At 39.3% G+C, this 19,518-nt stretch overlaps 1 protein-coding gene across 6 annotated transcripts in view; it reads right to left on the reverse strand.

Moving 5' to 3' along the window:
- Window positions 1-2,498: 2,498 nt before the first annotated feature.
- Window positions 2,499-19,518, reverse strand: part of LOC123512823 (mucin-2-like) — a 41,407-nt gene continuing 24,387 nt past the window's right edge. For 3 of the 6 annotated variants that reach the window (XM_045269421.1, XM_045269420.1, XM_045269419.1), the window contains exons 5-6: window positions 11,026-11,315; window positions 2,499-9,206 (exon numbers count right to left, since the gene is read on the reverse strand). In XM_045269421.1, the coding sequence (XP_045125356.1) occupies window positions 8,250-9,206; window positions 11,026-11,315 (1,247 nt within the window). In that variant the 3' untranslated portion in view covers window positions 2,499-8,249. The remainder of the gene's footprint in view (window positions 9,207-11,025; window positions 11,316-19,518) is intronic. The other 3 variants (XM_045269422.1, XM_045269424.1, XM_045269423.1) reach the window with 1 other exon arrangement.

The raw sequence follows: 19,518 nt of genomic DNA on the forward strand, positions 1-19,518 counted from the left end.
ATTTGAGGCAGTCTTTGTTGAAGTTTGACTGTAATCAACTCTTGCGTCTCACTAAATACTGCTCTTTCGTCTGTTTGTTTTGCTAGAATATTTTTGAGGCAGTATTTTTTTTTCGAATTTTGAACTGCTAAGTTTGAAATTTGGAAAAATTAAAAAAAATAAGACGACGGCATTTTCTACTGTTCAGTATTGGCATCGTCTACTTTGGATGGTCTAAATCACTCAGGAAGTGAGTTAATATTAATCTCCCCGGTGAAATGGGGGAGAGTGAGGCGTGAGTCGTGTCTTCAGCGGCATCTGTCGGCTGTAAATATGACACAAAAGAAAATGGTTTAGATAGATGAATGTAATTTAGCATATATATTTAATGAATTTTCATTTATTAAAGAAAACCTCTAAAATCAGTTCAGGTAAAATTTGATCATGTTATATATGAATACGTTAAGAAATTTTATTACAGGATAAAGTAAGACAGGTGAATAGTTAATACATATTTACGTTTTCTAAAAGAATGCGGTTCCATTTAAATTTATTCGTCACGTTATTAGAAAATACAATAGTTAAAAAAAAAAAAAAGAAAGGTTGGGCCATACTTAATTTCTTCGGATATTAAAGATATGGGCTGATGTTAGATGTCACATAGTCATTTATTTATTTATTTAACTTTATTTATTTGCTTATGTAAGCGGGACACAGACCAGGGGTAATGTTATGTATGTGTGTGTGTGTGTGTGTGTGTGTGTGTGTGTGTATATATATATATATATATATATATATATATATATATATATATATATATATATATATATATATATATATATATATATATATATATATATATAGTCCCAGCCTCCAAATTCGTCGGAAACAATACTCAAACTCTAAAATAAATATATACAAAAAGCCAAGGAGAGTTAACACATGTCAAGAAATAACATCAACATCCTTAATAGGTCAGGTCACACATACATTGACTCACAAAATAACATGCCACCCTAGTCTCTCCACCGAGCTGCCCCTCCACTTACTGCTCCCAATCCACACTAAGGCACGGCACGGCTGTCTCCTGATGTTGTCACCGGGGTCTCTTTCAAAGCATGTGGCCTTAATTCCGTTAAATAATGCATCAAGTATCTTATTAAGCTTTTACCTTAACGTGTTTTGGTGCATGAGAGAGAGAGAGAGAGAGAGAGTGTGTGTGTGTGTGTAATTCACCTCGGTCGTCTGCTGGTCACCCAGCCAGTCTTCCCCATTACGGAGCGAGCTCAGAGCTCATAGAACGATCTTCGGGTAGGACTGAGACCACATCATCACACAACACACACTGGGAAAGCGAGGCCACAACCCCTCGAATTACATCCCGTACCTATTTACTGCTAGGTGAACAGGGGCCACACATTAAGAGGCTTGCCCATTTGCCTCGCCACTTACCGGGACTCGAACCCGGCCCTCTCGATTGTGAGTCGAGCGTGCTAACCACTACACTACACGGTGTGTGTGTAATTCACGTCATTCACGTCAGTCGCCTGCTGGTCACCCAGCTAGTCTTCCCCATTACGGAGCGAGCTCAGAGCTCATAGACCGATCTTCGGGTAAGACTGAGACTCCACACACCGGGAAAGCGAGGCCCTCGAGTTACATCCCGTACCTATTTACTGCTAGGTGAACAGGGGCCACACATTAAGAGGCTTGCCCATTTGCCTCGCCGCTTCCGGGACTCGAACCCGGCCCTCTCGATTGTGAGTCGAGCGTGCTAACCACTACACTACGCGGTGTGTGTGTGTTTCACTGTTTGATCTGCTGCAGTCTCTGACGAGACAGCCAGACGTTACCCTACGGAGCGAGGTCAGAGCTCATTATTTAGGCCTGAGACCAGGCACACACCACACACCGGAACAAGGTCACAACTCCTCGATTTACATCCCGTACCTACTCACTGCTAGGTGAACAGGGGCTACACGTGAAAGGAGACACACCCAAATATCTCCACCCGGCCGGGGAATCGAACCCCTGTCCTCTGGCTTGTGAAGCCAGCGCTCTAACCACTGAGCTACCAGGCGTGTGTTTTAACTGTGTGTGTGTGTGTGTGTGTGTGTTACCCTTGACCGTTAACTAAAATTCTTCTTCCACTCGTCTTGACATATAAATACATTTGGGTTTGTGGGGAAATAAAAAAAAAAAAAAGATTAAGTGGTACTTTTAAGAATGTTTCTCCCAAGTATTGATTAGCTTGTCACCAATGCTAACTCACTGCCACCACTACCAAGATCCCACCGACCATCACCATTGCCACTATTATATTCAAAACTTGTCACCAGTAATATCAACAGCATCAACATCACTAACTCCACCATTACCACTATCATCTTCAAAACCAGTCACCAGCTATCAATAACCACCACAATTAATTACTAGTCATCATCATCATTACCATCACCAGCTCAATCACAATCATAATCATCATCATCACCATATCAGGGACATAATTAAATACTTAATAAATTTTTCTCATCCTATTATACAAAAAAATACAAGTTCAGAATGACATTCTTCTCACATTTTACACCATTATTCATAATTAAAGCTTATATAATTTATTTGCATAATAAAAATATGCGGCTCCTCGGCAGAGACAAGCAGAGTCCTCGCCGGCAACTCAAGCATCGACAAGAGAAAGCGTTGTTTGTATTTTTGTAACATTTTTTTCACAGGCTGCGGCAATGAGTCAGTACAACTAAGTAAAAGTTTGGCTATGATATCAAAGAGAAATTATGTCTTCACTATCCATCAATAAAAACTATAAATATAAAGCCCTGTAGTATTATAGTACATAACAGAGGGAGTAAAAACTTAAATCCAAGTGCGTAGTCTGAGAAACAACTTGCTATGGGACGAGAGCGACTAATGCCCTAACCTCTCCACCTCCTCCCTCTCGGGGTCGTCTTTTTATTGCTCTCCACGTAATCCTAACATACAGGAGAGAAAAAAGAAACAAAAAATCAACAGATGTAAAAAAAAGAATTTACTTGACATCACATTGACATGAAAAACGTAGAGTCCAAGGGATCAGTAGCACATCTCACACCTGTCTTCAGCATCTATCTGTCCACTTTCCTGCATAAAAATCCCCCTTTTGAAGCAAGTCTCATTGTTTGGGAGTAAAGATTTGAGCTTCTGGATGGATTTTTCTCGTCTGAACAGCATTCAAAATGACACAAACATTACCAGAACATGTAATGGACACAGTATTGTTTGGCGTGAGGCCTTGATGCTGCAACACAACCTTGCACTGGCGACACACAACTCAGACACTAGACACAAAACACTCGGTATCTCTCTGGGGTCCAGCGGCAGTGGTTCATGGGTGGTGGTCATCTGTTAAGGGGAGCGAGGGAATGGTAACACTACATTAGAACATTGGACCTTTTGGGGGACGTGTAGAATTATGTAAAAGTGATTTGATTTTTCTGTACAACGCATAACCAACGTCACACAGCACCACATCGGATCCAAAAAATTCTGTGCTACGAGACGTTAAAACAGTGCAGTAACCCTGGCACACCTCCAGGCTACATTATCATACAAGTCTTGCATCTCAAAAGTGAAAAATGGCTAAACTACAGTAACACGAAGTCTATGGCACCTCAACACTATACAGGAAGGTTTCCAAATAGTACACAGAGACACTATGCCGAGAACATGGCGTCCTCGGATCAAAGGAACTGAATACGTATATCTCTGTCCTACGGCTGCAAACAAACTGGTAGGGAAGAGGATGTCTGTCAGGTAGACTCTCAATAGGGGGCATTCTAGTGTGACAAGTGGAGCGTACATCACATCACTGCATCTCCATTGTGGGCGGGCAACTGGACTGTTTCTGTATTGTGTCTAATGAGTATTAACACTAGTGTCAGGTTCAGCACCAAACAGTTTATAAACACAGGTTCCCAAAACAGAAAGTCCCTTCCACACCTTGGGAGTATTGGCAGCCACGTCCCATTTGCTGCTATCACAGTCTCCTTCTGGTGGTGAAGCTGCGCCTCTAATACTGCACTGCTAAGAACCAATGACACAAACACACTTCACCAGGCAGTTATCTTCAAGAAAGATCATCCTCATGTTGTTGAATTATACCTCTATTCTCAATTTGTGATGTTATCTTATCATGGCACTTCACTTCCTTCCATCTTGAGCACTCATACACGCACACACACACATGCACTCACATGAACAAACACACACACACACACACTCACATGAACACACACACACACACACACACACACACACACACACACACACACACACACACACACACACACACCCCAGTATCAGGTCACTCGCCCTTTATTACCTCCACTATTACCACCACTGACAGGTGCCTCTGCCTCAGGGATCAATACCCTCACGAAAGCACGAGGACTTCATTCCCAGGCTGGACGGGACAGATGGGGAGTCTCTCGGCTCCCCACATTCCTTGTTCATTTGTTCATCCAGCAGCAACAGGTCTCCTGCCAAGGCTGGAGTGACCTTGTTTCTGTAGCGATGTGGTGGGAAGCTGACTGAACTGAGGCTGAACATCACTGGTGGCTTGGCTTGGCTTGGTTTGGCTTAGCTTGACGTAAGATTGTCACTGTACAATAGCACAGGTCTTGTTATCTTGTCACTTTTGTCTTTTCGTGCATGCTTTGACTTTGATGAGATCTGGCAGGTACGAGAATTTTGCACAAATAGTTAAACTTTTCATAGTGTCAGTTTATAATCTTCCTAAGGAAAGATTATCTAAATATTTTACTTTTAAACTCCCTCTCATTGTTAAAATGTCTAAAATACTTCACCACTGAACTTTTCAGGCAATGTCACATCTCTAGTAAGTAATTTGTAGGATTTGTATGAGAGTATACACAGGTTCAATCACACACTGTATACACAGATTCAATCACACACTTTTCATAAGTAAAGGAAGCAATTAGTGATTAAGCTTCACACTGGTGAAGAGCTTCCATATCTCCCAACACATCACACTTCCTTCCCTTTGGCTGCACTGTATCTCGCAGCTTATACAGATGAAGGATCACATAGTTCACAAAGCCTTTGAGACACTGAAGATGAAAGAGAATAATCAGAAACACACACACTGTCACTTCAGCAGCTTCTTGCTGAAACATGGCAGGGGAGCAGAAGACATGAAAGATGGCTTGTATTAGGGAAGTGTGTAAGCTGTATTGTACTATTGGCATGTGTTGGTGTCTGTGTCAGGCTAGCATGAAAGACTAGTTGGTGACTACAGTTTTACTTCAACAAACAAATATGATAATCTGATTTCAAGAAGAGTCATTTTGTTGGGAAAGGAGGTGCTGGGCAGGGCATCTGGACGACAAAGGACGAATCCACGCTGTTTTCCCCACTAATCCTTCCAGTGATTGCCAGTGATGGTATTAACAAAGAATCTTAAGTATGTCAACTTGTCTCAGGTGAACTATTTATCTTAGTATTTATCTTAACCTCCTGAACTTGTTTTAGATTTGAGGTACATCTGGAGGTGGATACCCCCGCCCCTGTACATTTTCAGTGTAATTTTACATTGCCAAATTAATAAACCGTATATTATTATTATTATTATTATTATTATTATTATTATTATTATCTTTATGATTTTACGCTGAAATCAATTTAACAAAGATGGCCGACCACCAAGCCTACCAACACAAGATTTCTCAGCCTCTTTAGGATGTTTGACATTTAAAAAAAAAAATTTTATTTGGACTATAGCACCTGTAGGCATACTTGAAAAGTAGGTGTGGGAAGCGCTGTTAAGCTTCTGCCCATTAGTGGCGCAGGCAATTTTATTTATAGTGGTACCCATATAAGGGCCCATATCACCACCCAAGCACATCTTTGGTGTAACCACCTAGAACCTGGGTATCATGGTGACATGTTGGTAACTTTGAACCACTCAACAAATGGCATAACTTCAAAGCGGTATATGGTAGGATTCGAACCTCCGCGTGGACGTCTGCCCGATCCCATGCTCACCATCTTATCTACTACACCACTGCCTAGGTGACTCTAAACTGTTTTATATAATGGACTACATCTACAGGAGTGTTATTGAGGCAGACCTGGCGGGAGAGCTTGGAGAGGCACACGGAAAATGATGCACTGACACAAATAATCAAAGCATTAAATAGTGTTATTTAGCCAATGGGGAGTTTTCAGAACTAGTGGTTGTCACCAGCTGGCAGCACAGTAGGTGTCCCCTTCACTCTCACAGGGGTAATACAGAACATACCTGCAGTCATTATATAAACATAGAGATGCAGTAAGTCAATATAATATATTTTTCTACATAATTTCTTCTGAGTAGTAACACAGGCAAAATCAAAACCATATTCATGAACAAATATATATAAGCTGATTTTCTCATGAATTGGCATTGAGGTTTGTTTGGTCATCTCCACATTTCCAAAAGACTACACCCTTGATCGGAAATGTATTAATCCAGTCAACAGTAAACATGAAAACAACATGTCTGTGTCACTTAAAAGTTCAAACCACACAGATCAATTTACTAGTATTTGGAAACAATTCTAATTAAGAACAGGCAACTTGAGTATCCCGGCAAGAGTGTTGCTGTCTAACCCAACCTAGGCTGCCCACCTGTTTAACTTAACAAACACAATATGGGACAAATAGTTAATTCCTGCTGTAATGTCATGTCACTATGCCATGAGGAGGAGGAGATTATTAAAAAGGATTAAATAATCCTCAAATTAAGTCATCACAAGGGAGCCCCCCCTCCAATGAAGTAATTTGTCTTGCTGCTAGGCAACAAAGGCCATATAGCCGCTAGATGTCATTAGTGGGGTTCGAATCGATGCCCCGCAATCTGCCACCATCGTGGCAGAATGCGGCGCCTTAATCCGCGTGACCACTAAGGACACAAAGAGGAGGAGGAGAGCTTCACATATTTCTCTCTCCTCACTCTACAGCTGTCCAGTGATATGCTTATTCTTTGCTCGATTGTTTTTGCTGCTTACTGATCTTAATGAAAGCAATGCTAAAATCCCCACAAAAATAACTATACCCATATATCACAATGTTACTTAGTATGCTGGGTCATACTATAGAGTATAGTCAAAGTTTTTACCTTTTTCACTGTTCAATAGATTTCTTACTTGTAGTATACCATATTTAAGATATTGATAGCAGTATTACAAGATAATCACAAAAAAAAAAAATATTTCTGTTTTGACTGACTTCTCCCAAAATTATCCATACAGGATATTTAAAAGTAGATACAGAATATCAACAGTAACATAATAATCAGTGTTCTATGCATATGTATGTGCCTGGGATTTAATACAACAATAATTTAGCTAATGTGAGTAGGGGACATATAGCAGTGGTGACATCAGGTAGATTGGTTCTGAGAACTCTCCATAGGGAATGCAGCTCTCCAGTAATTATAACTTTGGGGCTTCCTATGTCCTGTTTTTTGGTGTGTCTCATTTACTTTCTTTGTAACAGAGCCCTATGCAGCATTTGTGTGATGCTGAGTGGTGAAGCCAATCAGGCTACATGTTTCCTCATAATACTGACTGTATGAGGAAAGGAATGTCTTGCCATAGGTCCTGCTGGGGTCTCCTGTATTAGCTCTTTTGGCCTTAAGGATCATCATTTCCTTTATACCAACAAAAAAACGGTAGGAAATGAGGTGCTGCTTAGTGGGGAGGAGTGGGCTAACTGAACTCAAGGCCGTAAACATTGAGATGAAATACATGTGCCTTGCGCTTGATGGAATTTGCTTATACATATACACAAATTAATGTGCTGATATCCTTACAAAATGTATGATAAATTATCACCCTTATTATTTCAATAGAAAAATGTAAAAAGATTACATTATTAAGTCAAAATTGAAAAATGAAAGATTTTACTGTTTTGCTCATACACCATTTCATAATGTGACTATATTTCTTCTCAGCATATCTAGACCAAGACTGAGACTCAGATTTAAAACTCCTTAAGAGATAAGACACATTTTAAGAAAAATCTAAGAATCTTTGTTAATACAATCCCAGACCTTCCCACTCTAGGGACTGATGGAGTCAAAGTAAATCAAGTAATGGCTGGCTGGCTGGACACACTCACTCACACTCACACACACACACACACACACACACACACACAACAAGTCTGTCATCTACTGTTGGAGCCAAACAAGACAAATGACACTGAATAGAGATTCAGCTTGAAGCGGCCTTGTTCTGCAGCATGATGGACACCATGCGCTCCACAGCACGCTTGAGGCCCAGGATGTTCTCATTGAGAGTGTGGCCAATGTTGCGGATGTTTGAGTTGAGTGACTTGAGCTGCGTGTTCATCTCTCTCTGGGCCACCAGCAGCTCCCAGTCAGGGCGACGGAAACGGCTGTAGAAGAGCTTGGCTTTCCTCTGCCTCCATTTCTTCCTCTTGCTAGCCGAGAGGAGGGTCTTCTTCTTGGGCACTTCCTCGTCATCCCTGGCAGTGTTTGTACCTTGGGGGTCTGCTGCGGGCTGCTCCGAGGCTATGCTTACCTGTGTGGGGGCTGCTACGTCTCCTGGCTGGGTATAGGTGACGTAGTTTTCAGAGCCGAGGGACACTGTCGTTGTACTCTGTGGGTCCAGTGACGAAACAGTCGGTTGCAGCGGTGGTGGCACAGTTGGGGTGTTGAGGATGGTGGGTGGCTGGGAGTGCATGGTGGGAGTGGTAGCAATGGGAGGCAGGAAGTGGTGCTGAGTGTAGTGTGGAGGATGGAGCTGGGAGGTGGTGTCCAGGGGTAGCAGGTGACTAGTGGAGTGTTGAGCTTCTGATGGCGGAAGTGAGGGGTGGGATGGGTTCACCACATAGGAGATGGGGCTGGATGCCAGGTGGCCGGGCGGAGACCTTGTGGACGAGGAGCCGGCAGGAAAGCTATATGGGGCACATGGGGCGGCACTGGGACCCTCTGCTACTGACGGGGAAGAGGCAGGCAGAGTCTTGGGGGTTGTGACATCAGGGGAAGGGGGGCTGGGCAGGAAGTCTGGGGTCACTGATATGGTCTCTGGTCCTGAGGCTGGTGAGGCCACGGGGTTGGGGCTCACCTTGCGTGACATAGCCAATCGCTTCAAGTTCCCTGGCGCCGGCAAGGAGGGAGTGCTGTTTTTAATGATGTCGTCCATTTCCTGCAACACAAAACATGTCAGAACTCAGGTGATTTACTGTCAGGCAAAACTGTGCTGAGACAAAAAACACTCACTCAAACACACACACACACACATTAGAAGACATACAAAAACTTTAAGGAGAGTAAATGTTTCATTACGTATCAAGAAATATAGTTTTCATATCATTGAACTCTGGAATGGTTTAAATAGAGAGGTGGTTACAGCTGTTAGTGTGAGTAAATCTAAGGAGAAATTGGATAACTATAGATATGGAGACAGAACAAGTGAGTTTTAGCTTGGACCCTGTACAGTACAACTGGTCAATAAATACACACTCATATTCTCTCATCCCTTACATCAATATAGACTGTCCTCACTTAATGACCATCCTATCCAACATCCACTCAGACATACAACTTTGAATTGTGGAAAATTTATGAAGAACCCATAAAAATAATGTAAAAGAACTACCATATATTTCAATGTATAAAATAACATTGGAATTATCCTAAAGAAAAGACACTAAAAATGAGATTGTCCTATACACCAGATACAATAACACTGACCTTGGAATTTTGCCCAAAATACCATTGTGTATAAACATTATTATATTACAACTTTTGGGAAGCTAGACGAGCTAAAACAGGAATCTGCTGGCATTGCATATGAATGGATAAAGCAGGAGGATGTGAACATTGTTCCCACTTTTTTCTTAGGCTGAAAGAGGAGCTATAGAGGTTTTCAAGGCATGGAACCCCAAGCCAAGAAGCAAACAAAAGCAATCTGGAATCTTTCCAGCTTGCAATATTGTAGAGTGACGAAGCTCATGTATGGAAGAACACTTGAAAAATGTCAGTATATCTATCTAATCAAAACAAACAAGATATATAGGAGGCAATTATGGCTGACTGCCCAACACACACAGGCAGTGCAGGGCAAGGATTTGTTTATGTTCACAAAAGGTTCAGTTTTGTGCTTGAAGATCATGGTACTAGTATCATACTATTGGTAATACATTCAAGATATTTTATTAATCATTGTGCTGGTGTGTGCGGTACATAACCATCTCAGTTGTCTGGTGCTCATTGAACCAAACTTCATCACAGAAGGTTTAGTAGTTTGGGTGTCGTCTTAAACCACCAATAGCACCTAAAACCATTAAATTCAGACTTAAATTTGGTAGTCATCTCATTTGCCAAAATATATAGTAGTATGTATTGTGCTTTGTACAGAAACTTGGTCCAGATGGTAACAAGCTCCCAGCTACCCCCTCACCTCCCCCAATATCTTAACACCCACCAATAATTCTTCCACTGTCTTAGGATTATTATTATTATTATAATCAGCATTATTTTTAGTAGTAGTTTATGTTGTTGATGTAATCTTAATTGTGGCTTAACCCAATACTAATACCTTAATTGTGGCTCAACCCAATCCTAGTACCTTTGGAGGGAACGAGTTCACTTGACAACAGTTTTGCTTACCAACAGGGTGTCAAGAACCTAATCCTATCATTAGGTGAGGACAGAGTATATTCTGAAATGTATCTTGACAACTTTTAACATATAGTTAATGGGGTTTTCAAAGTTATTTTCATGATAGTGATAGCTCAACTAGAATCCTGAAACTAGGAAGAAATGTACCAATGAGAACCTAATGAATGATCTCTTGACCTTAAAAAATCATTCCTCTAAGAAAGAAAGACCTTAAAGAATCCAGGTCTTAGTCTACGGTTTTTCAATATAAAATATTAATCTGAACAGAAGATTTTAGTACAAGGAACCAATTAAATGAAGTGGTCTATGATGTCTGAAGAAGACCACAGCAAGCAGCTCACCTCAAAGTACTCCCAGCTGATCTTCTCATCTCCCTTTCGGATGGCTCGGTAGAGGACATTTTTGTACGCTTTGATCAGGTTGTGCCACTTCTTCTCCACAGTGTACGGTGTCACGTCGTACCCCTTCTGGTTCATTTTGTCTGAGATGTGCAGGAAGGCATCTCGCTTCTTGGTCACCATTCCACTAACATTGCGGTACTCACTGATGAAGAAGTGGGTCATCTCAGAGTCCCAGGGAGCTGTCAGGTAGTGATTCACTTTGAATACAAGTGACATGGCCAACCTACTGCCTTTTCATGATTTAAAGAAAAAAAAAAAAAAAATTCAAGAGTTTTTACTTAGATATGGAAAAGTCATTGTTGTAGATTCATTATTTTAAATTCGTTTAGATGCAGGATAGTGATTATGATTATTTTTCACTTTTTTTTATTATTAGTTTTTGAGTTTGATTGTTTTCTTAAGAGATGGTTGTGGAGTCAGTAAAGACGTTACTGCTCCTGGTGATGGTTAGAGGTGCTACTGCTCATTTATCAGTTAAGACTGCTCACAAATAAATAAATAAATAAATAAAACAAAATATGCTGAATACTCTTCTCCAGAATTCATCAATATTGAGAGAAAATATTTCAAGCCCATTCTTGCTATATGAATTTCTCTTAATAGTGCATGATTTTAATTGTGGTGTAAAGTACAGAGAGACATGAAAGGCAAAGTATAGGTAGTATGTGATGTGACAGAATTCATCACATGCTTCGTCTCACATGAGGAATAAAGTAGAGTAGTTTCTTGACCTTTAACTTTTCACTGTGATATGCAACCATTCACACAACAAGCAATGTATAATATCATTTTAAGACAAAAGAAACATATTTTGCAATTTCTAGCCAGTATATGTTTGGAGATGGATGTAGAAAGAGAAATGTTCCAGAATGGTTGGTATTATGGAAAAAATGTACCAACAGCAGTGAACTTTTTTTTTATTTATTTATATATATATATATTTTTTTCTGAGCGTGGCCATGAAGTAAGCAAACAACTTTACTTCCACTGTCACTTCTTATCAGCAGTGACACTCAAGCCTTGTGCTCCTCCACCACTATTCTTGCCACAAAATGTTAATGATTTATTTTACATTTATATTCTACATAAATTCAGTAAACAAAATTTCTGATTCTTTGTTCAAATCCACAAAACTGAAGCCTTTTGATGCAAGTGAAGTTAATAGAATAAGAAAATTTGACTGCAAACACCTGTTATGGCTATAATCAGAGAGAGAGAGAGAGAGAGAGAGAGAGAGAGAGAGAGAGAGAGAGAGAGAGAGAGAGAGAGAGAGAGAGAGAGAGAGAGAGAGAGAGAGAGAGAAATATTGCTAATATGTTAATTTCCGGGTCACAATGATTGTGTATCTGTATATATCCACACACTAACTTATACCAGGTTAACTCTTCCCTTACAAGAAGAATGGTCACGACAAGATGTCACCCCTTGTCTCCAAGTGGGAAATTAAATGCACACAACTACTATCCTGTAGAATATTACCTCTTCTGCCGCCACTTCAAAATTATTCCTTGTCCTTTACTGAACAAGTCGCATTTTGCCCTTACACCATCACGGATCTCACTGTTCATTGTTTATACTGCTGGTATCTTTTGGCACAATTCATGCTTCCATAACTCATTGGTGTTGATTATTGGTAGTAATTGCACAAATTTGGAATATTTTTCTAAAAGCCATTAAAGTCATAAAGCCTTTAACATTAAGCTCCCTCAACACCAAATCAAGGCAACCACACATGACAATATGCCACATGAAAGGCTTTGTATATATACTGTAGTTATACTGTAATGGTGGACTTGATAAACCCTGACGTGGTGATGAAACACAGCAAGCCACAGCAAGCCACAGAGAAGTCTGTGAGGTAAAATATGGTCATTCTAACATGACGCAGAGAGGGCCACTGCCACCTCCAATGAGGCCACTTTAGTGTTTGTTTAGAAACTGTGCAGTTTCTTGCAACTTGCAGCAGTGGTCTCCTCTACTTACCACCTGTATTTAGTAATGAAGGCCATAGTTTTGCACCCAAATAACATAATGGCTGTGTGAACATCAATTGGGGAAGACTAAAAAATTGCATGGACTGAAATACTGGTGATGTGAGAGGAAATAAAAAGTAAATGTTGATCATTGGGTGAAGATAATGGTTCATTTTCTTAATTAACCAAGTTTCTGAAGTTCACAAGAAAGTGATTTAGTCAGAAATATGAAATATATGTAGGTGATACAAGGTTAAAATTAACATTAGTGTTCATCAGCTATATTTACCTAGTTGTATTGTACAGGGTTCGAGCAGGCCTCATGATGTCCTGTCTCCATGTCTCCAATTATCCAATTTTTCTTAAAAGTTATGCACATTATGTGCTGCAGCAACTTCATCATTTGATACATTCCACTTTTCCACCATTCTATGTGGAAAACTGTATTTTCCATTATCCTTCACACACTGCCTCTTCCTAATCTTTGCATGTCCTCTTGTCCTTCCAGCTTCTTCTGTCACCAGCACCAGGTCTTGCTTGTCTATCTTTTCAAAGCCATTAACTATTTTATACAATGTTATTAGGTCTCCTCTTTCTCCTCTGTCTTGTAAGGTTGGCAGTCCCATTTCCTTCAGCCTTTCTTCATATGTTAGGTCATTCAGTTCCAGCACCATCTTTGTAGATGTCCTCTGAACTCATTCTAATCTTCTTATTATATCTTTTTTCAAGCTCGGAGACCACACCACTGCTGCACATTCCAACTTTGGACATATTCTATAGGTTATAATTTTTTTCATCATATCCTTATCCATGTACTGAAATGCCATCCTGATATTAGTCAATATTTTATAAGTTGTTCCAAATATTTTACTTATGTGCTTTTCGGGTCTCAGAGTTTCTTGTTTAAAAGTACCCTCTTTAGCCCATAAATTCCCGTGAAAAGCCCACAAGGTATATATATATAAAAAAAAAATAATAAAAAAAAAAAAAAACCTCCCAGGTCTTTTTCCTCTTTAGTCTTCATTATTTATTCCTCTCCCATCAAATACTCTTTCCTAATTCCATTATGTGGCATTTCTTGGCATTGAATGTGGCACTCCACTTGTTACTCTACTTCAGGATGAGTATGTATCCCTGATCACAGTTCTCATCTCTCTACCCTTCAAGTAATCCTTTATCCAATCTAATATTTTTCCTCTCAGTCCTATGTTCTCCAACTTCCAAAGTAGTCTGCTATATGGGACTTTATCAAAAGCCTTTTTTATGTTCAGATACAAAGTGTCCACCCATCCATCTCTGCACTCCATTCCTTCTACTACTCTTGAGTAGAAACTTAGAAAATTTGACACACATGACCTTTCTGTCCTGAATCCATATTGTCTGTCTGATATAACTTGTTTTTCTTCCAGACATTTAACCCATTTTTTTTATAACAATTTTGCTTCTAACAATTGATCTTTATATTCCTTTAGTGCCCAGCCTGACACACCATCTGGTACCATCGCTTTTCTGACACACAAATTTTCTAGTAGTCTTCCAATTTCTTGTTTGTGCACTATGATTTCCTGGAAGATTGTACAATGCAATGTCCTATTTGGTTCTGTAAAATCCTCTTCTTCAGTGAAAACAGTCTTGAAGCTCACATTCATTATTTCACTCATTTCCTCTGCTGTTTGGTATGTCTTCCCTCCTTTTTCTATTGTTTCCTTATTCTTCATCTTACCATTGATATACTTGTAAAAAAGCTTGACTTCATCTTCACTTTTCTGCACCACATCTTTCTCAAAGTTTTTTACTTCCTCTCTCCTTACTCTAACATATTCATTTCTAGCATCCTTACACTGCTGTCTGTTACTTTCGTTTCTCTGCTTTTTGAGTTTGTTCCAAGCTTTATCTTTTTCTTTCTTAGCTTCTATACATCTGCCATTGTACCAGGCTCATGTACTCTTCTTTACTCTGTAGATTGGTACGTATTTTCTCACTCTCTTGTTATACTTCTGTAGGAATAATTCATATTTCCCATGTACTGTCTTGCCGTTCATAATGTTCCTTCATTCTACCCACCAAAAAACTGTCTTACCTTTTCAAAATTTGCTCTTGCATAATTCAATCTCTCTTTTTTGTAGTCTTCCCTGAATCTTAGCACTTCCCATTACTGCATTTCTAATTCTAATGTTACATGTTCACCATAGTTAACTGTAACATCTCCTCACTCCATGATCCAGCATTACCCATTACTTCCATCTCTCTCCAATTTACTCTTTTGCAATATGTCTCCTACTGATAGCATTTTTTCATCTCTTTTTATCATATTATCCAAGCACTTAATCACCTCTTCTTGCATTTCCTTACGTTCTTCTGTTCTCCATGTCTTTGGTGGCACATATGTGACTGATTCTCCCTTTTTTAATTTCTTTTGGTCTTGATTGTTACTCCCATTACTTACACCATGCCATTTCCATAGTGCACTTCCTCCACACATATATCATCATGAAACATTATTAACACTCTTCCTCCCCCTTTTCCCTTTCTGTCTCTTCTCCAACTTTTATATCTCTCTTCCTTAAAGCTAACATAGATCTCCTCCTTTAACTTTGTTTCTACTATGCACATTACATCCGGTCGTTTCTCCTTCAAACAGTCTTTAACCTCCAACTTTAAATTCAGTATCTTCAGCCAATTTCCCTTTTCTTGCCATTATCTCCTCCACTGCCATTTGATAACTCATTTTCACTTTCAGTGGTCTCTTTCCTTCTTCACTATACCTTCCCAATCTAAGCATTTCCTCCACTTCCTGCTCCAACCCCTGTGTGCTGTCCCAAACCAACTGTCCTCAACCTGTGTGTGTATTTACCTAGTTGTAGTTTTACAGGGCCTGGGCTTTATGCTCGTGTGGCCCCGTCTCCATATCTACACTTATCCAATTTTTCTTTAAAACTATGTACTCTTTGCTGACACCACTTCCTCACTCAAACTGTTCCAAGTCTCAACACATCTTTGCGGGAAACTAAATTTTTTAACATCTCTCAGACATCTTCCCTTCCTCAGTTTCTTACTATGCGATCTTGTGCTTCTAATGTCATATTCTTCTCTCAGGATTAGTTTCTCATTACCCACTTGATCCATTCCGTTAATCAATTTATAAATTTGTATCAGATCCTCTCTCTCTCTCTCTTCTCTGTTCCAGGGTTGGTAGATCCATAGCTTTTAGTCTCTCCTCATATGTCATCCCTTTAAATTCTGGAACCATTCTTGCAGGCATTTTTGTAGTCTCTCCAATTTCCTTATGTGTTTCTTTTTATAGGGGGTCCACACAACTCCTGCATATTCCAATTTAGGTCTTATTTTAGTACTTATCAATTTCTTCATCATTTCTTTGTCCATATAGTGAAATGCTAATCCAATATTTTTTAGCAAATTATACGTCTCTCTGAAAATTCTATCAATATGGCTTACCGGTTGATTGTTTTCTTCCATTGTCACTCCCAAGTCCTTTTCCTTTTTTACTTTTTCTAGTTCTACTCCATCTCCCATCTTATAGATTCCCACTGGTCGTCTTTCACTTTTTCCCATTTCCATGACATGGCTTTTGTCCACATTGAATTCCATCTCCCATTTTTTACTCCATTTCCAGATCTTGTTTAAGTCTTCCTGTAGTATTTCACAATCCTCTTTTTGTTTAATGACTCTGCACAGTTTCACATTGTCTGCAAACAGATTTATGTAGCTGTTCACTCCCTCTGGCATGTCGTTTATATATACGAGAAAAAGTATTGGCGCCAATACTGACCTCTGTGGCACTCCGCTGTCTACTGTTCTCCACTTGGACTTCATATCTTTAACTATCGTCCTTATTTCTCTCCCCTTCAAGTAATTTTTCATCCATCTCAATGTGCTTCCTTTTAAGCCACCCTTCTCCTCTAACTTCCATAGTAATCTTTCATGTGGCACTTTATCAAACGCCTTTTTTAAATCTAAATAAATACAGTCAATCCATCCTCTCTCTCTGTACTTTATCAACTATTCTAGAGTAGAAACTCAATAAATTTGTTACACATGACCGACCTTTTCTAAAACCAAATTGGCTATTTGATAATAATTTGTTGTCTTCAAGAAATTCAATCCATTGCTTCTTTATTACTTTTTCACACATCTTGCATATTACACTAGTTAGTGATACCGGTCTGTAATTTAAAGGTTCTTCCTTCCTTCCGCTCTTATATATGGGAACCACCTCAGCTCTTTTCCACTCCACTGGCACTGTTCCATTTTCTATTGAGCATTTTATGATGTTGTATATAGGACTTGCTAGTTCTTCCTACATTCTTTCAGTATTCTGCCTGAGACTTCATCCGGTCCCATTGCCTTTTCCTCATCTAGTTCCGTCATCAACTTTTTATTTCAAGCTTGGTTACTTTAATCTCTTTCATATGGACAGTCTCTATTACCCTGTGGTCTTTCAAATTTGGATTCCTTAGTAAAGACCTCATGAAATTTACTATTTAACAGTTCTGCCATACTTTTTGGGTCTTCCACCATTCCGTTCTCTCCTTTTAACCTTTCTACTTTCTTTTTGTCTTATTTTTCCATTTATGAATCTGTAGAACAATTTTGGTTGTTCTTACATTTTCGACAATGTCCTTTTCATAGTTCCTTTCTTCTTCCTTTCTCACCTTAGCATATTCATTTCTTGCTGTTTTGAAGTTTTCCTTATTTTCTGGATTTCTTTTCCATGCGCAATCTCTTTTCTCCTTTGCCCTAGCACATCTTGCATTAAACCAATCTTTCTTTCCTTCTTCTTTAGGTCTATGTTTCGGGACATATTCCCTGACTCCTGTTTTGTATATTTCCAAAAATAAGTTATATTTCTCTTGAATCGTTTCCAAGTTTTCCATCTCCTCCCAGTTTACGTTTTTAAAATAGCTCTTGAGGTTCTCAATATCAGCCTTTCTGTAGTTTAATCGGTCTCCTTTGTATGATTCATCTCTATCTTCCTTTTCTTCTTCTATATCCATTTCTAATATTATATGGTCACACTTTCCCAATGGGCACTTATATCTTATATCATCGTTAATTTGTATATCCTTTGTAAAAACTAGGTCCAATCTAGGCGTGTGTGTGTGTATTTACCTATTTGTGTATTACAGGGCCCGAGCTAAGCTCTCTGTGTCCTGTCTCCTTGTCCACTCCTGTCATATCTCTCTTTCATCTGATTGACACACACCGCATCAACGACATCACTGCTCAGTTTATTCCACTAATCAATACTACGATGCGGGAAACTGTATTTTCTCACTTCATTTAAACAGATGTCTTTTATTAATTTTTTTCCATGTCCCCAGAGATGATTACTTGTGGTCACCTTTATCAACTCTCTGTCCAATATGTCAATCTTGTTCACCAATTTATACATAGTTATCATGTCTCCTCTTGTTCTTCTCTCTTCTAATGTGGTCAGCCCCAGTTTCCTCACTCTTTCCTCATAATCTAACTCCCTGAATCCTGGTACCATCCTTGTTGCCAGCCATTGTACCCTTTCCACCTTCTTCACATTTTTCTTCATATGTGACCAGACACAGCTGCATATTCTAACTGGGGTCTTATTAAGGTACATAATATCTTCTTCATCATTCCTTCATCTAGGTAGTGGAATACAAGGCCAATATTTTGAAGCATGTTATATGTTTTCAAAAATATCTTGTTAATGTGTTTCTCCGGTGACAAAGTGTTTTGCACGGTTACTCCTAAGTCTTTCTCCTCATTGGTCTCTTTAATTTTCTCATCACCCAGCCTGTAATCCCTGTTTGGTCTGTATCTACTTCTTCCCATTTTCATAACATGGCTCTTGTTTATATTAAATTCCATCTGCCACTCTTTACTCCACTCATATATTTTATCAAGATCTTTCTGTAACTTGTTACAATCTTCCACATTTTTTACTCTCCTCATAATTTTAATATCATCCGCAAACATGTTCATGTAACTGTCAATTCCTACTGGCATATCATTATCATAAATCAAAAACATGATGGGACCAAGCACTGACCCTTGTGGAACTTCACTGGTTACCTTCTTCCACTCGGACTTCCTTCCTCTCACCACTGTTCTCATTTCTCTTCCCACTAAGTAATTTTCCATCCATTTTGCTAGTTTATCATTTACTCCTCCAATCTTCTTTAGTTTCCACATCAGTCTATTGTGTGGTACTTTATCAAAGGCCTTTCTCAAGTTCAGGTAGATACCATCCACCCATCCCTCTCTATGTTGTAGTATGTCAGTCACTCGTGAATAAAAACATAATAAATTGGATACGCACAATCTTCCTTTTCTGAAACCAAACTGTCTTTCACTCAGAAAGTTTTCACTTTCTAGATATTCACTCCACTTAGCTTTAATTACTTATTCACATACCTTGCACAATATACTAGTCAACGATACTGGTCTATAATTTAGCGGTTCC

The sequence above is a fragment of the Portunus trituberculatus genome, chromosome 34 (genome assembly GCF_017591435.1).
Source record: "Portunus trituberculatus isolate SZX2019 chromosome 34, ASM1759143v1, whole genome shotgun sequence".
Classification (NCBI taxonomy): Eukaryota; Metazoa; Arthropoda; class Malacostraca; order Decapoda; family Portunidae; genus Portunus; species Portunus trituberculatus.